The sequence below is a fragment of the Triticum aestivum genome, chromosome 1B, assembly GCF_018294505.1.
Source record: "Triticum aestivum cultivar Chinese Spring chromosome 1B, IWGSC CS RefSeq v2.1, whole genome shotgun sequence".
NCBI lineage: Eukaryota > Viridiplantae > Streptophyta > Magnoliopsida > Poales > Poaceae > Triticum > Triticum aestivum.
The window spans coordinates 355,695,703-355,712,362 of NC_057795.1; the positions used below are offsets into that span (position 1 = coordinate 355,695,703).

At 49.6% G+C, this 16,660-nt stretch overlaps 3 protein-coding genes across 3 annotated transcripts in view; 1 reads left to right on the forward strand and 2 right to left on the reverse strand.

Annotated features, from left to right (window-relative positions):
- The first annotated feature begins 6,899 nt into the window (after positions 1 to 6,899).
- On the forward strand, positions 6,900 to 7,728 carry LOC123123838 (probable glutathione S-transferase GSTU6). Its single transcript, XM_044544474.1, has 2 exons — positions 6,900 to 7,261; positions 7,384 to 7,728. The coding sequence occupies exons 1-2, from the start codon at positions 6,938 to 6,940 to the stop codon at positions 7,726 to 7,728; spliced, it is 669 nt and encodes a 222-aa protein (XP_044400409.1). The 5' UTR covers positions 6,900 to 6,937.
- A 4,040-nt stretch (positions 7,729 to 11,768) lies between these two features.
- On the reverse strand, positions 11,769 to 12,880 carry LOC123123837 (probable glutathione S-transferase GSTU6). Its single transcript, XM_044544469.1, has one exon. The coding sequence runs from the start codon at positions 12,826 to 12,828 to the stop codon at positions 12,121 to 12,123; it is 708 nt and encodes a 235-aa protein (XP_044400404.1). The 5' UTR covers positions 12,829 to 12,880; the 3' UTR covers positions 11,769 to 12,120.
- Positions 12,881 to 15,642: 2,762 nt separating this feature from the next.
- LOC123123822 (probable glutathione S-transferase GSTU6) overlaps positions 15,643 to 16,660 on the reverse strand; it is a 14,089-nt gene continuing 13,071 nt past the window's right edge. Inside the window, exon 3 of the mRNA XM_044544451.1 lies at positions 15,643 to 16,096. Coding sequence (XP_044400386.1) covers positions 15,794 to 16,096 — 303 coding nt within the window. The 3' untranslated portion in view covers positions 15,643 to 15,793. The remainder of the gene's footprint in view (positions 16,097 to 16,660) is intronic.

The following is a 16,660-nucleotide window of genomic DNA, read 5'->3' on the forward strand; positions in this document are numbered from 1 at the left end:
CTCGGCGAGGAAATCTACTATTGCTTGGGACTTGATAGCTTTCTTTGCCTCAAATCTGATATCCAGGGGAAGGAGTTCAATCGCCCATTTTGCCACTCGACCAGTTGCATCTCTGTTGTGTAGAATCTCTGATAAGGGGGCGTCACTGACGACTGTGATGATATGGTCAGAGAAGTAGTGAGCAACTTTCTTCGTGGTCATATAAATCCCATATACAAGCTTCTGATAATGAGGGTATCTTTGCTTTGATGGGGTTAGGACTTCAGAAATGTAATACACTGGGCGCTGAACTTTGAAGGCTTTCCCTTCTTATTCCCGCTCGACCGTAAGTCTAGTACTGACGACTTGTCCTGTGGCTGTAATGTAAAGCAGCAAAGGCTCTTTGCTTATCGGGGCAGCAAGCACCGGCTGGGTGGAAAGCAGAGTTTTTAACTCTGCAAATGCTGCATCAGCTTCAGGAGTCCACTCGAACTTGTCTGACTTCTTCATCAGTCGGTAAAGAGGCAATGCCTTCTCACCGAGACGAGAGATGAATCGACCTAAAGCGGCCAAGCAACCAGTAAGCTTCTGAACATCGTGCACATGCACAGGTCATTTCATTCGGAGTATAGTGCCCACTTTCTCTGGGTTTGCATCGATTCCTCGTTCAGAAACGAGAAAACCGAGTAACTTTCCACCAGGAACTCCGAATGTGCACTTGGATGGGTTAAGCTTGATATCATACCTCCTGAGGTTGGCAAACGTTTCAGCGAGGTCAGTCAGCGGGTCGAAACCTTTTATGACTTGACCACAATGTCATCCATGTATGCTTCCACATTCCGACTGATCTGAGTGAGCAAACACTTCTGAATCATCCTCATGAACGTGGCTCCGGCATTCTTGAGGCCGAATGGCATGGTGACATAACAGAAGCACCTGAATGGGGTGATGAAAGTTGTTTTAATCTCATCGGGTCCAAACAGACGGATCTGATGGTACCCGGAATAAGCGTCTAGGAAAGACAGTCGCTCGCATCCCGCAGTCGAGTCGACTATTTGGTCGATGCGGGGAAGAGGAAAATGATCTTTCGGGCAGGCCCGATTGATATGTTTAAAGTCAATGCACATGCGAAGTGACTTGTCCTTCTTGGGGACCATGACAACATTGGCGAGCCACTCGGAGTGGTAGATTTCTCGGATAAACTCTGCTGCTAGGAGCCGAGCCACCTCTTCGCCGATGGCCTTCCTTTTCTGGACGGCTGACCGTCGCAGATGTTCCTTCACAGGTTTTGCCTTTGAATCGACTCGCAGACGATGCTCAGCCAGTCCCCTGGGTACACCTGGCATGTCAGAAGGTTTCCATGCAAAGATGTCCCAGTTCTCTCGGAGGAACTGGATGAGCGCTTCTTCCTATTTGGGGTCGAGTGTTGTGGAGATATGAGTCGGAGCAGCGTTGGGGTCGGTCGGGTGGATATGAACTGGTTTTGTCTCACCGGACGACTGGAATGTTGATTCCGTGGCAGGCTTCTTCGCTCGCAACAAATCACTCGGGTCTGCATTCCTCTGATGTTCCTGCCACTCTTCTGCCACCATCTGAGCATCGGCGATCTTCGAGCCTTTCTGGAAGCACTCTTCTGCCTTCTTGCAATTACCAGTGACAGTGATCACGCCTTTAGGGCCTGGCATCTTCAATTTGAGGTACACGTAACATGTTCGAGCCATAAAACGTGCATAAGCAGGCCTGCCCAAAATAGCATGGTAGGCACTCTGGAAATCTACAACCTCAAATGTCAGCTTCTCTTTGCGGAAGTTCTTGGAATCGCCAAAAACCACATCAAGAGCAATCTGGCCAAGTGAAGCGGCTTTCTTGCCAGGAATGACTCCATAGAAACTCATATTACTCGTGCTGAGCCTGGACATCGGAATGCCCATCCCCTCCAGTGTCTCTGCGTACAATATATTCAGACTACTGCCACCATCCATCAGTACCTTGGTCAGTCGAGTCCCTTCGACAACCGGGTCGACCACCAGAGCCTGCCTCCCAGGGGTGTCTATGTGCGTTGGGTCGTCTGACTGGTCGAATGTAATGGCGGTTTGAGACCACTTCAGATAATTTGGGGTTGCCGGAGCAGCCATATTCACCTCTCGGTTTATCACTTTCAGTCGGTTTTTGCTCTCAACGTCAGCAAAAATCATCAGGGTGGAATTGACTTGTGGATATTCTTCGTCACTGTCCTCTTTGCCCTCAACCTTGTCCGACTCTTTTTCATTGACCTTGGACTGCTTCCCTTGGAACTGCTGTATCAGGAGTCGACACTGTCGAGTGGCATGCTTCGGGTAAATGAAGTTACCCTCTTCATCTTTCTTGGTGTGGATGTGACATGGCAAATCCATCACGTCATTCCCTTCCTTATCCTTTACTTTCTTGGGATTCCAAGGCCCTTTGGGCTTCCCTTTGAACTTTCCTTGATTCAGGGCCAAGGCTTCTCCAGGAGCGGCTGGCTCGGCTTTCCGCTTTTGCTTCCGACTGGAATTTCCGCCTCCGGTGTCCTGGGCGACTGACTTGTGCTTGCCGCTCCGGAGCCGATCCTCTTCCTCACCGTTGGCATATTTGGTGGCTATTTCCATCATTCGACTCAGAGACATGTCTCTGGTTCGACCGAATTTCAGGCTTAGCTCTCTGTATTTTACGCCTTCCTTGGAGGCGCAAACTGCCTAGTGATCAGATACTCTCTACCGTGTGATGCAGTGTGATCCATCTCTGGATGTAATCTCTTAGAGTCTCATTCGACTTCTCCACACAAGATTGCAGCTCTGTCAGTCCTACTGGTCGCTTGCACGTTCCTTTGAACGTTCTGACAAACACTCGGGAGAGGTCCTCCCACGTGTAAATGATGCTGGGTGTCAACTGATTCAGCCATGCTCTGGCTGACCCTTCCAACATAAGAGGCAGATGCTTCATGGCCACCTCGTCGTTTCCGCCGCCGATCTGAACAGCCACTCGGTAGTCCTCAAGCCAAGTATCAGGCTTGGACTCACCGTTAAACTTGCTGACTCCAGTCACCAACCTGAAGTTGGGAGGAATCACCGCGGCTCTGATGGCTCTACTGAAACACTCTGGTCCGGAGACATGCACTCGGCTGCTGGTGGGTACATCTCTGTCATTACCCTCTTTGTGGGCTCTGTTCTGGTCGACCAGACCTTGAACAATGATGGATCTTGCATCAAAGCCTGGTTCCCTGGGGTCGACTGGAATCCTTCGCCCGCCACTATGCTGGCGTCTATCATCCTGCTGTCGAGGCACATATGATCCACCCCTTGGGGAGGAGTGGGCACTCGACGTTGATCGTTGCGATCGAATCGGTGATCATACTGCTCATAGTTCCTGTACTGATCGTGTCGGTCGCCACGCCCTTCACGCCTCAGGGGCGATCTGGGGCTATGAGCCGACTCGACCGTATTCGCTGCCACGGATCTGCTGTGAATCCTGTTCCGCGACTGCGATACAGCTGAATTCTGATCTCCTGCTGCCCGGAGCAAATCTATGATCTGCATCAAGCCTCTGCTAGCCTCTGACTGGGAAGGCTGAATCGACTCTGCTATACGGGCTGCAGCTGCTAAATTCTGAATCGGAGTTCGATATACCTGAGTCGGAGGTTTAAAGAGTTGGCATCAACTAGCGTCTGGAATCCGTTGCCGTGTGCGCTCGTCGAGTGCCCGCTGAAGGTTCTCCAGTCGAGTGCGCTCAGCCATGTTGGCCAAGCGCGCGTCCTCTAAGGCGCGAGCCTCAGGGGTTTCTCCAACGATCGGAGTGTGAAGCGCATCCATGTTCCGGCGGCGAAGCTCTTCCCTTTGCTGCGAATTGAGGGGCTCGGGGAGGTATTCCTCATGGTCGTGCGACGAATCGCCTCCGCCATTGCCTCCCTCGGCGCCAGGAAAGCCGGGGGGAACGTGCAGTCCATTGACCATCAGGACCTCCGCCGCTGGATCACTGTTGTCGCACTCGGATGCAGTCTCTGCGGAGCCAGTCGACAGGTCGAACAGGCCATAGAGAGATTCATCGGGCTCGATTGTCGCGACTTGGGCGGTGGTCGACTGGCGAGCCACTGCATGCCTCACCCACCGCTGGAGCCTCGACCGACCGGAGCGCTTACGCCGGCGGGAAGCTGGGAGGGAGGATGACACGAAAACCGGCCGATACTGAGTCGACGGTTGCCGCAGAAGGACGCCGCGGACGCATGCTCGAAAGTGCGTAGCTCCACGGACCGGGAGCGCATCCACGTCGAGCGGAGCCTCCTGCAACCAGGCAGAGTCGTCGATGACGAATGCGAGCGCATCGAGACGGATCTCGCGGCCCTCAACCAAAACTCCACCTGAAACCATGATGATGGGAATCGAAAAGATTGCAACTTCTCCAATAAGTCGCTAAGACACCTGCCCCACGATGGGCGCCAACTGTCGTGGTTTTAATTCTGACAGTAGTGTAGGGGGGTACTAAGGAGAGGCAAGATCCTAGCTATGGAGTAGTTGTGCACACAAGAGTTTTACGAGTTCGGGCCCTTCTCGGAAGAATTAACAGCCCTACGTCTCGGAGCCCAGAGGCGGTCGACTGGATTATATGTGTGAGAGTTACAGGGGTGCGAACCCTTCTGCCTGTGGAGGGGGGTGGCTTATATAGAGTGCGCCAGGACCCCAGCCAGCCCATGTAGCAGAGAGTTCAATGTACATAAAGGCCAGACGTTACTGATAACGCCTTACATAAAGTGTCATCATGACCATAAAGACTACTTAATTGCAGACCGTTTGGATACAGAGCAGATCTTGAACTCCTGGTGGTCGAGTGAGTCTTCATGGTCGAGTGTCTTTGAGTTTGTGGAGTGTCTTCCAGTCCGTCGAGTGGATTCCCTCTTGGTCGACTGGAAGACGGCTTCTTCTAAAGATGTCCTCGGGGAGGGTACCTTGGACAGGTCCATGACCCTACCCCAGGTACATGACTTCATCAGACGTGACCATAGCTGGACTGTGTCTCAGTATGAAGAACCCCTCCGGTTTGCTCAGCTTGATCTACGTCACTTGGTGGACGCCATCGACTTCTAGCTAGCGCTTTATTTGCTTATCCCTATAGGGCTTAGTCTTTGGTGCTTGTAAGCTGCTTCGGCAACACTATGTATCTGCTGCTCTTTTCGTTTCTTGTTAGCAGCTTTTCGCCGATGTTTAGTGGTTGTAACGATGGCCTTGTGTAATCCCTGGCCGGTTGATGGCTTTGTTAATTTAAAGTCGGGCTTTCCTTGAGCCTTCGTTTAAAAAAAAAGTACTTCCAGCGATACCCAGTCAAGAACATAAAAGCAATACTCAGGAATAACTCCATAGAAATAGAGGGTGAGAACAATGGCTAATCGCAGACGTGAAGCTGGTAAGAATGGGTGGTGAGCCCGTTTGTGGAAGAAAAGTGAAAATCAGTGACATGCAATCACCAACTTCTCTCACACCATTCCGTGGAGAAGTGTTGACCAATTGCTACAATTTAAATGCATGATACGTCACAGGTGATGCACATAGACACGCAAATACCTGCTATATAAGGGCCTGTTTGGTTTCAAATAAATCACCAACTTATAAGTTAGGTGACTTAAAAGAAGTGACTTATGTGGTTGTTTGGATATCTAGGATTAGATGTTAGATTTAGCAAAACGAGTTTTAGGAGGATTTTTAGGAAAACCAGTTTTAGTTAGATTTTCTGTTAAGATAAGTATATACAATTTCTTGTTTGGGTAGAGAAAAAGAAGAAGAATAACACAATTAGTCAGTTACCTTGCGCTCCTCCCACCCGAGGCCATGAAGCTTCGCTCGTCGCCTCCCTTCCCGCATACTTCTGTATGCTATACATGACGTGGACACAACGCACATGCTTTTCCGCCAAACGCGACTTGTCATATGTATACACCAGCACAAACAAATGGCTTCGATGTGGACAAGATGTACACATAGCAGTATAGCAACACAGCTGCACCGCTTGGTGTGGAGCGGAACGGTGGCAGAGGCGCAGCCAGACGCAGCCAAGCTGGGCATGGATACGTTGAGAACGGGCGTGACGAGATAACCAGCGCCGCAGCCCGCAGCGACCAAGACGGGCATGGCGAGCTAAGTAGTAGACGAGCCGGTCCACGCACGACCGGCCATGGCAGCGTGGTCTCTTGCCATTATACCGTAGTCTATTGCCGTCAGGTATTAACCTTCAGCCTCGCATCATCGATGCCGCGGAGCTCGACGTCGTCATCGGGCGCCGGCGGCGGTCGCCGCCAGCCACCGGCATGGACGCACCGGGGCGTAGAATTAGATGGCAACCTCAACAGTGGAGACGACGAAGACGATGCGAATGGCGATGCAAACACTAAAGTTCAACAAGCCGAGGCACCCGACGGCGGGAAGCTACAGTATACAGAAAACAAGTTTATAGAAAAACGTATATTAGTCGTTTTTCTATAAACACACTTTTTGCGTTTTTAGCAAACCTGATAATCCATATCCACGATTCCATTGGATAACCCAAACAAGGTTTTAGGCGGTTATAACAGATTTTATGTTTAAGAAAAACTGGTTCTCAAGAAACACCGTATCCAAACAACCCCTATAAGTCATATCTGTTTGGCTGTCACCTAACTTATAAGTCACTTGATCACAGCTTTCCGCACCAATTCACATCATGCATGTGGTGGAACCCACGCAAAAGGGGGTGACTTATAAGTTTTAAGTTGGGGTGGAGCAACTTATGACTTATAAGTTGAGGTGACTTATAAGTTGGGTCTGTTTGACAAAATAAGTCACTTTTTTTACTTTTCGACTTATAAGTTGGCGACTTATTTGAAACCAAACAAGCCCTAAACATCCAAGTACAATGATGTTCTCGCATTGATTTCAGCACATTGAACCATGGAAGAACAGAGAGACGGAAGACAACAATGGCAGCTGAAGGAGACCTGAAGTTGCTAGGCTTGTCGGTGAGCCCATTTGTAGTTCGTGTTCGCATGGCGCTCCACATGAAGGGCTTGAGCTACGAGTATATCAAACAGGACCTCTTCAACAAGAGTGAGCTTCTCCTCAAGTCCAACCCGGTGGAGAAGAAGGTACCCGTACTCATCCACAATGGCAAGACCATACTCGATTCGTCCGCCATCGTGCAGTACATCGACGAAGTCTGGGCCGCCATGGGGCCGTCGATCCTCCCTGTCGACCCCTACGAGCGCGCCACCGCCCGCTTCTGGGCCGCCTACGTCGACGACAAGGTTTGTGTTTTCTCGTACCTCAGCTCAGTCTTCCTTTATCTTCTAGATTGTACTTACATCGACGGCAAGGTTTGTGTCTTCCCCGCCTACACTGTCAAATTCTGGCATGATCTTCCTTCCAGCTATTCTCTGCTTATGTCGGTGTTAATAGAGCTACCACGGAGGTGGAGAGGGCGGAGAAGGTTAACGAGACGCTTGTGGTGGTCGAGCAACTTGAGGAGGCATTTGCCAAGCACTCGAACGGAAAGGCCTTCTTTGCCGGGGACTCCATCGGGTACCTCGACCTCGCGGTCGGATGCCACTTGCTCTGGCTCAAGGCGCAACGCAAGATGTTTGACGTGGTGTTCCTGGACGCCGGCAAGACTCCACTCTTAGCGGCTTGGGCGAAACGGTTCGCTAAGACCGACGCGGCGAAGGAGGTGGTACCCGACACAGACGCGGTGATGGAGTACGCCAAGAAGCGCTAGGCTTATCGTGCCGCTGTTGCGGCGGCGGCGGCGACTGCCAAGTGAAACGCTTCAGATCAGTGCGACTGAGTATCGACTACCAAGCATAGTGAAAGCAAACTGATCACGCACTGAACACTTGCTCTAGACAACAGTGCTTTGTGAGGGGTATAAGAGTGTGCCATATCTTACATAACTTATATTGGAGGGGGCCTTCTAGTGCAATGAAGAGTATGTTATGTTTTTAAAGCCATCTAGGTTCAAATCTCTCCATCTACCCATTTATGGCTGCATGCATCGCTCAGATGCAGAGGTCCGGGATACATCCTTTTTTTATTTTTTTTCTAAAAGTAACGAAGTAAAAGGGAGAGAGCTTTCCACTTAGGCTTGTTTCTATTAGAATAACTTATTTTTTTGAGGGAAAAAACCAACTAACATCAGCGTACATGGCAGTCAAAAAAACAATGTCCGTTGAATCGGCAACGGACAAGGCTTTTGCAATGTGTGGGGTAACATTTTTGGTTGAATCTACTCGCAAGATACTAACATTTTCCTTTCACCCGCAAAAAGAAAAAAGATACTAACATTTCCTTTGGCTCACTGTGATCACTAAATTTTAAGATTTTTCTTCAGAAATATTATTTTTTATTGACAAATATAATGTATTTACAGAGAATACCAGAGAAGGTTTAAAAAAGGGACAATTGCATTACTGCCATTAATTATGTCACACAATTAGTCAGATTTGTCTTTGGTTTTCAAGGCTACTTTGTTTTGCCTCCTGAAAAGCGACGTGCTATTAGCTTTTGGCGTCCAATATCAATTTCGTCTGGTTGTCGACCATTTTCCTGGTCCAAAATTTCCTTGATAACTATCAGATGGGTTATGCCCCTAACACTTCAGACCCTTCCAAAAAACAGAAAAGAAATAAAATAGACTATCTCTGTCCGAAGCCAAGTCACACATATGGAACACACCAATAAAAAGAGAAGATAATATATCTCTCTTTCTCCAAAGGATTCCGAGCGGCCGCTGACGAGGGGGTGACTCAACAAGGGCTTCTGGTAGAAAATCGGAGGAAACGTTAGTTCTAAGAGAGGGAATTGCACTAACCGAAATAACACATATTAGTGTAAGCCATTGCAGCTAGGTCCTCGGTCTATGTAGGTCTATTTCAATATTGAGGTACGTTGATGTAATATTCAATGGTTGGGCCTCGCTTGTAAGCGCACGCGTGACAAAATACCTAAACACGACCGTCGGGCAAGTAAAACTATCAATATCTCCCAAACCTTTGGTCCAACCGAGCTTAAAATTTTCCATATACTAGTATTGAGTACATGTACAATTTAGTGGATCTTTTTTCACATTTTTCAGCACATACACCTAGGTATTTTAGAGCAAGGAAATGGTAAAAGGCATTTCACCGGACGAAACCATGACGAAAAGACAAAAATCTATACCTACTATTAAAGGGATAGGTATTTTTGGTTTGGTCCCTGATTTTCGACCCTGATTTTAGTCCGTTTTAATCCATTATTACGTTGCCTTCGTACGTGGGCTGGTGTTGTTGGTTTCTTCGTCCGTCTCATACTGGGCTGTGTTGGGCCTGATTTTCACATTGCACGACTGGTGGTTTTGCTTTGTATACGTACGTAGCCTCTCAGTCTGTTCGTCCATGAGTGTCCATGTGTAATCCAACTCCTACTGATGAACGGAAGTCGTATACATATCTGAAACCAGTTTCATGAGTACCAGAAGCTATAAGGGAAAATAATCGGCTAATCCCCTCGAGGTCCCATTGATTTTCTGCACGGTGGTCGTTCTTATGCCACCGGTCCTAGGCTGCCCTGCAACGGTGCATGCCGGCTAGGAGACAGGATCACGCTCTCCTCCAGCGCATCCTAGCGACTGCGTGACGGGAGCTCGCTCTCCGCTCATCTCAGCGGCGTCTTGGGTGACACCGACGAGAGGCAAGCGAGAGCCCTACTGGGCTACTCCTGCACGAGTTGGAGACCTCGTCGATGAGGAGGTCGGGCCGCACAACAGGCGGAACAGTGGAGGGAGTGGTACAGGGTGAGGCAGCGGGTGGCGTGGGCTCGACCTTGTCCTGCAAGCAACCGCTAGAATCAGCAGCGAGGTCGGTGGCTGGCTGGGTGGGCGAGTGCTGCCAGCTTGTCCATCGAGTCGTTTCCTAAGCCGTTGCCCATGTGCTGCTCCTCTCCATGGCTTCGGCGTGCACCCCAATGGCGGCGTCAACTACTTAGCGTTGTCTCCCCAAATATAAATTACCTCCATAGATACATGGGGCTGCCTCCAAACAGCACTCCCTATCCCATCTAGCTTGCTGCAGACTCTACACAGCGGTGAATAACTGAATAGTGAATCTGAGTTGCATATGTGATGTGCCTTATGCGTTACTGATGCTTTGTGCGAAGCATGCTGAATTGGAGAAGCAGAGATGCATATGTGTGTGTTTTGCTTGTATGCGTTGCTCCGGGTCGAGGAGCTGCTGCAACTCTGCAGACTCTTCCTCTGATTCGACTTCAACAGCGGTGGCAACTTGCTCGAAATAGCCACGTTTCTCCGCTCACTTGGCCTCTGCCCGGATGAAATCAGCACGACGATGGGTAACGGACCGTGGAGTTCAACTAGCTCACGTCCACCCAATGGGTGGTGTGCATCTCCTCCTCTGGCCCTGCCCCTCCTCCGTCGAGGCCTTCGTCGCCTTCAGCCAAGATGGCAGCACGTACTTCCTCTGTTCCTAAATATATATCTTTTTAGAAATTTCAAATGGAATACAACATACGGATGTATGTAGACATATTTTAGAGCGTAGATTCGCTCATTTTACTCCGTATATAGTCACTTGGTGGAATTTCTAGAAAGACTTATATTTAGGAACGGAGGGAATACATGTCAACTGCCGAGCTCGTGCACTCCATGTCACGCATGGGGCATCCCAACTGTTACACCAAGCTCACGTATATGATGTGGATGGGTCCGCTTTGACGCCTGCAGACATCCCACCCCTTGGGCGAACAACAACATCAGGCCACCGTCGCTGCCTACTCCCTCTGTCCGGAAATACTTGTCATTAAAATGGATAAAAGGGGATGTATCTAGATGTATTTTAGTTTGAGATACATCTCTTTTTATTTATTTTGATGACAAGTATTTTCGGACGGAGGGAGTAGGTTGCTAGCTAGTACTCACTGAAACAAGACCAATTGTTATATTTTTTAATATTTTATTGTTTCAATAGTAATTATGTTCATCATCAGGTAAGCCAGATTTGTATAGTTGGTGCTAGGGATGATAGGGGCTGATTCACTAGATACTCTCTCCTGTATAGTTTCTTTGGTGGTGATGTGCTACACTAGATATTCTCTCATGTTCTCCTGTGTACACTAGGTAAGCTGTCAGTGAATTAATATGTAGGTCCCACACACCTTGTGTTGGATGCTCAAAAGAGCAAAGCAAAATAGTAGTTTTTTATTCTGACTCATGAGTCAACACTTTTGGATCCCAAAAATATTCATGCAGGGTAAGTGCTGACATGTGAGTCAGAAATTTATAATGTGACTTATAATGTTCTTTAGTTGCTCAATTCATGTATTTACAGGCTTTATCTTTCATGCCGGCTTTTTTAGGCAGTCACTTAGCAGGTTGAGCCCTCAGCATGTTCTGTTCGTGCTGATTTACTTATAAACATTTTATTTTTATTTGATTGGTGCTCTTTGAAGTATGCAAATTCTGTTTGTGGTTTTTTGTCCAGGTAAGTTCAGGCACACAACAAGGAAGGTTGGAAAAAATAGTCGTTGTGATGGTAAAGAAAATATTATGTTTTTTGTTAATAAATGACTACAAAGTTTAAAAGATTTTTTTGCAAGGAAAATATTTTTTTAAAATTTCGATGAGATGCTTGACAAGACAGGAACAATTAATTAGAGGTGTATCATTAGTACCACACTAAAAATGTTTTAGCGATGTTTCCATGGATCTTGGTTAAGATCAAAGTTTGCATGAACTAAACGTGTTCTGCAGATACAATCATCACAAAAATTGAACATAATTTTGTTATTTCTGCCGTTGCAACGCACGGACATATGTGCTAGTCATATTAACATATAATCTTTCAATGGCAAAATTGAGCAACCTAAAAACCAAAAGACAAACCCCACTAACGTGACAAAGCCAAGGACAGAAATGTAAATGTCCCTTAAAAAACAGAGGAGGAGCTGTCACGACAACCACACAAGTTTTTAAACTGGTAATATCACATACTTGCATATTATGTCGCCATTATTCGAGAAAAAGAAACAGAAACGTGGCCATTTTAGTAATTCCAGCTAACTCCACACTTGGCTATTTTCTCCTTGCATCAGCTGCTCACCAGGCCGCCATGCCGCTTTATTGAGTGCTTGCAGCCGCGGCGGAAAGCCGGGCCTGTATTCCCCCGGCGTACTCAACCACCCTGTCGACGTCCTGGAAGACCGCCTTGGCCGCGTCGAGCTCGCTAATGCGCTCCATCCATGCCGCCAGCAGCGGGGCCCTGCCGGCGTCGATTAACTTGTCGGCGGAGAGCCTCTCGGTGGCGCGCACCCACGGCACCATGCTACCGAGCAGGACGTCGACGTACCCGACACAGTCGCCGCCGAAGAAGCCCTTCCCCTTGGAGCACTCCCTCAGGCCTTCCTCCAGATGACCCACGGCCGCCACCGTCTGCCTCGTCCACTCCGCCCTCTCCTCGTCGGTCGTCACCCTGAACACCTTCCCCCACGGCGCCAGCAGCTTGTCTTCGACGTAGGCGGCCCAGAAGCGCGCGACGGCGCGCTCGTAGGGGTCGGCGGGGAGGAGGGACGGGCCGACGCCGGCGAAGGCCTCGTCGATGTACTGCAGGATGACCTGGGACTCGCAGACGGGCTTGCCGTTGTGGATGAGCACCGGGACCGTCTTGCGCACCGGGTTGGAGCGGAGGAAGAGCTCGCTCTTGTTGGCGAGGTCCTCCTCGACGTACTCGTAGCTCACGCCCTTGAGGCGGAGCGCGAGCTGCACCCTGACCACGTACGGGCTCGCCCACATGCCCAGCAGCTTCAGCTCGTCTCCTGTGTCTGCCATTTTCTCCCGTGGGGTGGGCGTGCCTCAAGGTTCCGTGTGATTCTGTGGTTAGTGTGGAGTGCGGAATATATAAAGGATCGATGCGTCATCCATGATGCTTCAGGCTGTAAGTGGGACGCTCCGCGGGAGGCCCGCGTCCGCCCCACATCTGCCGCGTAGATTAAATGGGATACCCGCCAAAGCCCATATATTATTATGTGAGATATGTGGGTTTAGTGGAATATTCACTTAATTGATGCAGATGTACCTGTTGAAATACGTTCGCATTGTCATCTTGAGGTGGTGAGCTACCATCACTGGTTCCTTGGGAGCTTTAACAGCTCGTGTGCATAATGCGCACGTACAGCCGGCATGCACGGCATGCACGACATGCCTTGGCCTAGTAGTGCTCTAGTGCCGTTGTACTTGCAGCACCAACAAACAACACTATAATTAACTGCCCGTATAATTAACTCTCCAGTAGCAAGACGAATAGAGAGGCAATATTTAAACAGTACAATGCCCACCTAGTCCATACAGACACTTAATTATAGTTCATACAGAAACAGAGAATAGATTATTTGTCATGCAGAGAAACAGAGAGCAGGGACAGTACAACCACTATTCTTAGTCTCTCAAAAGGATCTAGCAGTTAATCATGCAGGAACTTAACATCACACACATAGCAGCAGCGCATACATGCATAAAATTCAGTTAAAACCTCGAGCTTTGTATGGATTGAAAGAGGGGGAAACAGCAGGAATCTTCCTTCTCTTGTCAATTGCAGATTCTCTTCTTGAAACTTTTCCTTCTAGATTCTTGGTTGATGCCTGGGGTAGGCCTCTTCTCGCAGTCCTTTCCAGTGGCGCCGGCAGCAGGAATGCTGAGAGAAGAGAATTATGTGGTGGTGGGAAGAGTTGCGGCTGCGGAGGTACATGGCGGCTCTGGGGCGGCCGGCAGCCGACGGAGATAGACGGCGGTGCTGCAGCGCCCAATGCGGGAATGGAAGATGACGCTCGTGCGGCCATAGAGGAGGTCGACGAAGTCAATAGGTTGGCCATGGAGGAGGTGGACGACGGGTATAGGCCGGCCACGGCGGCGCGGCCATGGCTGGCGGCGAGCCCTAATCCCCGCGGCGTGCCCAGGCTAGTTAGTTAGATAGGTGGGTTCGATGTGGGCATCGTGGGACAACCCACATATTCCACATATCGGGATGTGCTGACCGTGGATGTCCGCGAATGCAAAATAAACGGGCCTTTAAGTGGGCACCGTGGGCGGCCCGTGTCCACTTGCAACCTGAATGATGCTTGTGCCGACGACTTTCCTCCTAAGCATGTGGTCACGCTCTCGTGCATGACCTGTGTTTTCTTGCACAACGGTGCTCAGCCACATTTCGGGAGTTCAATATGTTTTCCGTCGGTACATGATAGCAACGTTGGAACGTTCAATGGGTACTTCAATCTTCATCTGGATTATTAATCCAAGAAAACTTCCAAGCTCTAACCAGGCGCCATCGTCTGGTTCTTGTGAGGGGCTGCTCTCCCAGATCCAACGCGGCGGCGGCAATGGGTGGCGCGGGGGGGCCTCGTAGTCCTACGGGTGGCCAACATCGAGGGCCCCTGACTTCTTGACAAAGAAAAAAGAAAAAAAAAGTTACAAATACAAACGGTGTGAATAGTTAGTTTAAGGGTATCATCCAAAAGTTTCCTCCTAGCCGCATACATTTTAAACTTTTGTTTAATAAATCAAATGAAATTCATGCAAATAAGGCCGGATTCCATATAAATATGACAGATTACATACAAACACAACGGATTTTCATTACATTTCGAACATTTGGAAAAGAAAAAAAAAGCCCGACCCTGAACCTATCCTACGACGGCGGTGCCCGGCGTCCAAGCCCGTATCGTCCTCCATCGTTGTCTTCATGAGTACCGGCAATAAGACCGATGAAATGAAAGTGCGGTTTCTAGCGAGAAAGAGTAGAATAGGGGAGACGGATCGGGCCCACATGAGACATAAGGCGCCGCCACCTGCCATAGAAGTCTGCGACCTGTCCGTCGCTGGTGGACGTGAGGTCCACAATAGAAGTGGTGGCGACGGCGTTGTCGTCATCCCACCGGGCCGACTGATGGTTCATCGGTGACGCGTAGGAGGTGCAACTGGCATTGTTCTTGTCCACGATCACCTGCAGCTGCGCCTCTGAGGAGGCCGCTTTCTGGCGAGCGGCGACTTGAGCACAGACGACATGCAGATGGCACACCGCTCCACGATGAAGTTGGGGCTCGCCGTGGCCATGACCGTCACGACCTCCTCGTTCACCCGCTTGTTGTAGATCTGGCCCTCCACCAACCGGTGCTGCTTCAGGAGGAACACGTTGTACCGTTGTTTCTCCCACGACTGCTAGAACATTGACAGAGGTGTCGTCGCATGCTGCACCTCCACCATGGCGGCGTTGTAGTGCGCCTGCGCTTGCTCCATAGTGAAGTCGGCGTGCACAGGAGGCGCAGGAACCGAGGCGGTGTTGTCAGAGCTCGTCTCCATCGTGGTATCGTCCTCGGCGTCGGAGACCTCGGGCGAGCTGGTCGGCAAGCCGACCTTGATCCGCCTGGCATGACAGCGTTGCCAGGTGGCAGCCCACGGCGTGCTTCATCTCCATGGAAAGGCTCTATCACAGAGCTTCGCCGCCTGCACTATGACAGATGCAGTGCAAAGGAGGAGGATGGAGAGGAGCTTGCGTTGTGGTGTGAAGTTAGCTGGGTATGACCGTCTTTAAATAATGGATTACTGTGAGATAAGACGTTGGGATGCATCAATGCGCGGCGTTGGAGTGGGTTTCTCGGCTGATTTGGGCTATTGCTGGGAAAATTTTATTTGTAAGAGCAACGGAACAAATACAACAATCAGCAACACACCGCCTGGTGTTGGCAACGTAGCATTTGCAGACACCGAGCTGCTGATGTTTAAACACGTGGTTATGGGCAGCTTAGTTGCCTCCTGCCCTGGCCGGTGCCGCAGCATGCGCCTGTCTCATCTTGGCGAATTCGACCACTCTGTCGACGGCCGGCAGGACAGCCTTGGCCGCGTCCAGCGCGCCGAAGCGCTCCACCCACGCCGCCAGGAGAGGGCTCTTGGCGTCGTCGAAAAGCCGCATGCCATACAGCGCCGCGCCGGCGTGCACCCAGACGACCAAGCCCCCGAGCGTCACGTCCAGGTACCCGACCCTGTCGCCGCCGAAGAAAGGCTTCCCCTGGGAGCATGTCTTGAAGGCCGCCTCCATGGTCTCCACCTGTGACGCCCGGGTATTTAAGCTACAGTGAACCTCTGCTAATGATGCCACGTCACCTCGTTTACTGTTGGTAAACTCGTGTTAGTTCAAAATGATTCAAATTCAAATTTAAAATATAGGCAAACAACAAAAGTTTTCAAATAATAAAACTAAAATGTTTTGGTAGTGCCAAATAATGCGTAGGTAATTATGGTGGAGAAACCACACTTGTATAAATTATGTAAATACTCAAAATGAATATAATAGTAGCAAAACAATTAGTTAAATGATTATAAAATAATAAACAATTACAAATGGTTTTATATTAGGTGCCAAGTTAATTGCGATAGTGGCATAAGTATTAAAAATATTTTAGGTGCAACTTGGGTTTTTCATAAACACCGAAATTTAATAAAACAGAAAAGAAGAAAAAAAATAAAACAGAAAAACAAACTAACAAAAAAAAACCCCAAACCCCCGGGCCAACCGACCCAGCTAGCCAACCGGCCGGCCCAGTCGGCCAGCCCACCCCGGCCGGCCCACCTCTCCCCGCATAAACCCCCACCCCCCAGGCCAACCCTAGCC

Bases quoted from the DNA above. Each gene is read 5' to 3' on its own strand.
- LOC123123838 (XM_044544474.1), top strand. From the start codon at position 6,938: ATGGCAGCTGAAGGAGACCTGAAGTTGCTAGGCTTGTCGGTGAGCCCA. The intron at 7,262-7,383 runs GTTTGTGTTTTC...TCTTCCTTCCAG, and splicing joins CCGCCTACGTCGACGACAAG to CTATTCTCTGCTTATGTCGG.
- LOC123123837 (XM_044544469.1), bottom strand. From the start codon at position 12,828: ATGGCAGACACAGGAGACGAGCTGAAGCTGCTGGGCATGTGGGCGAGC.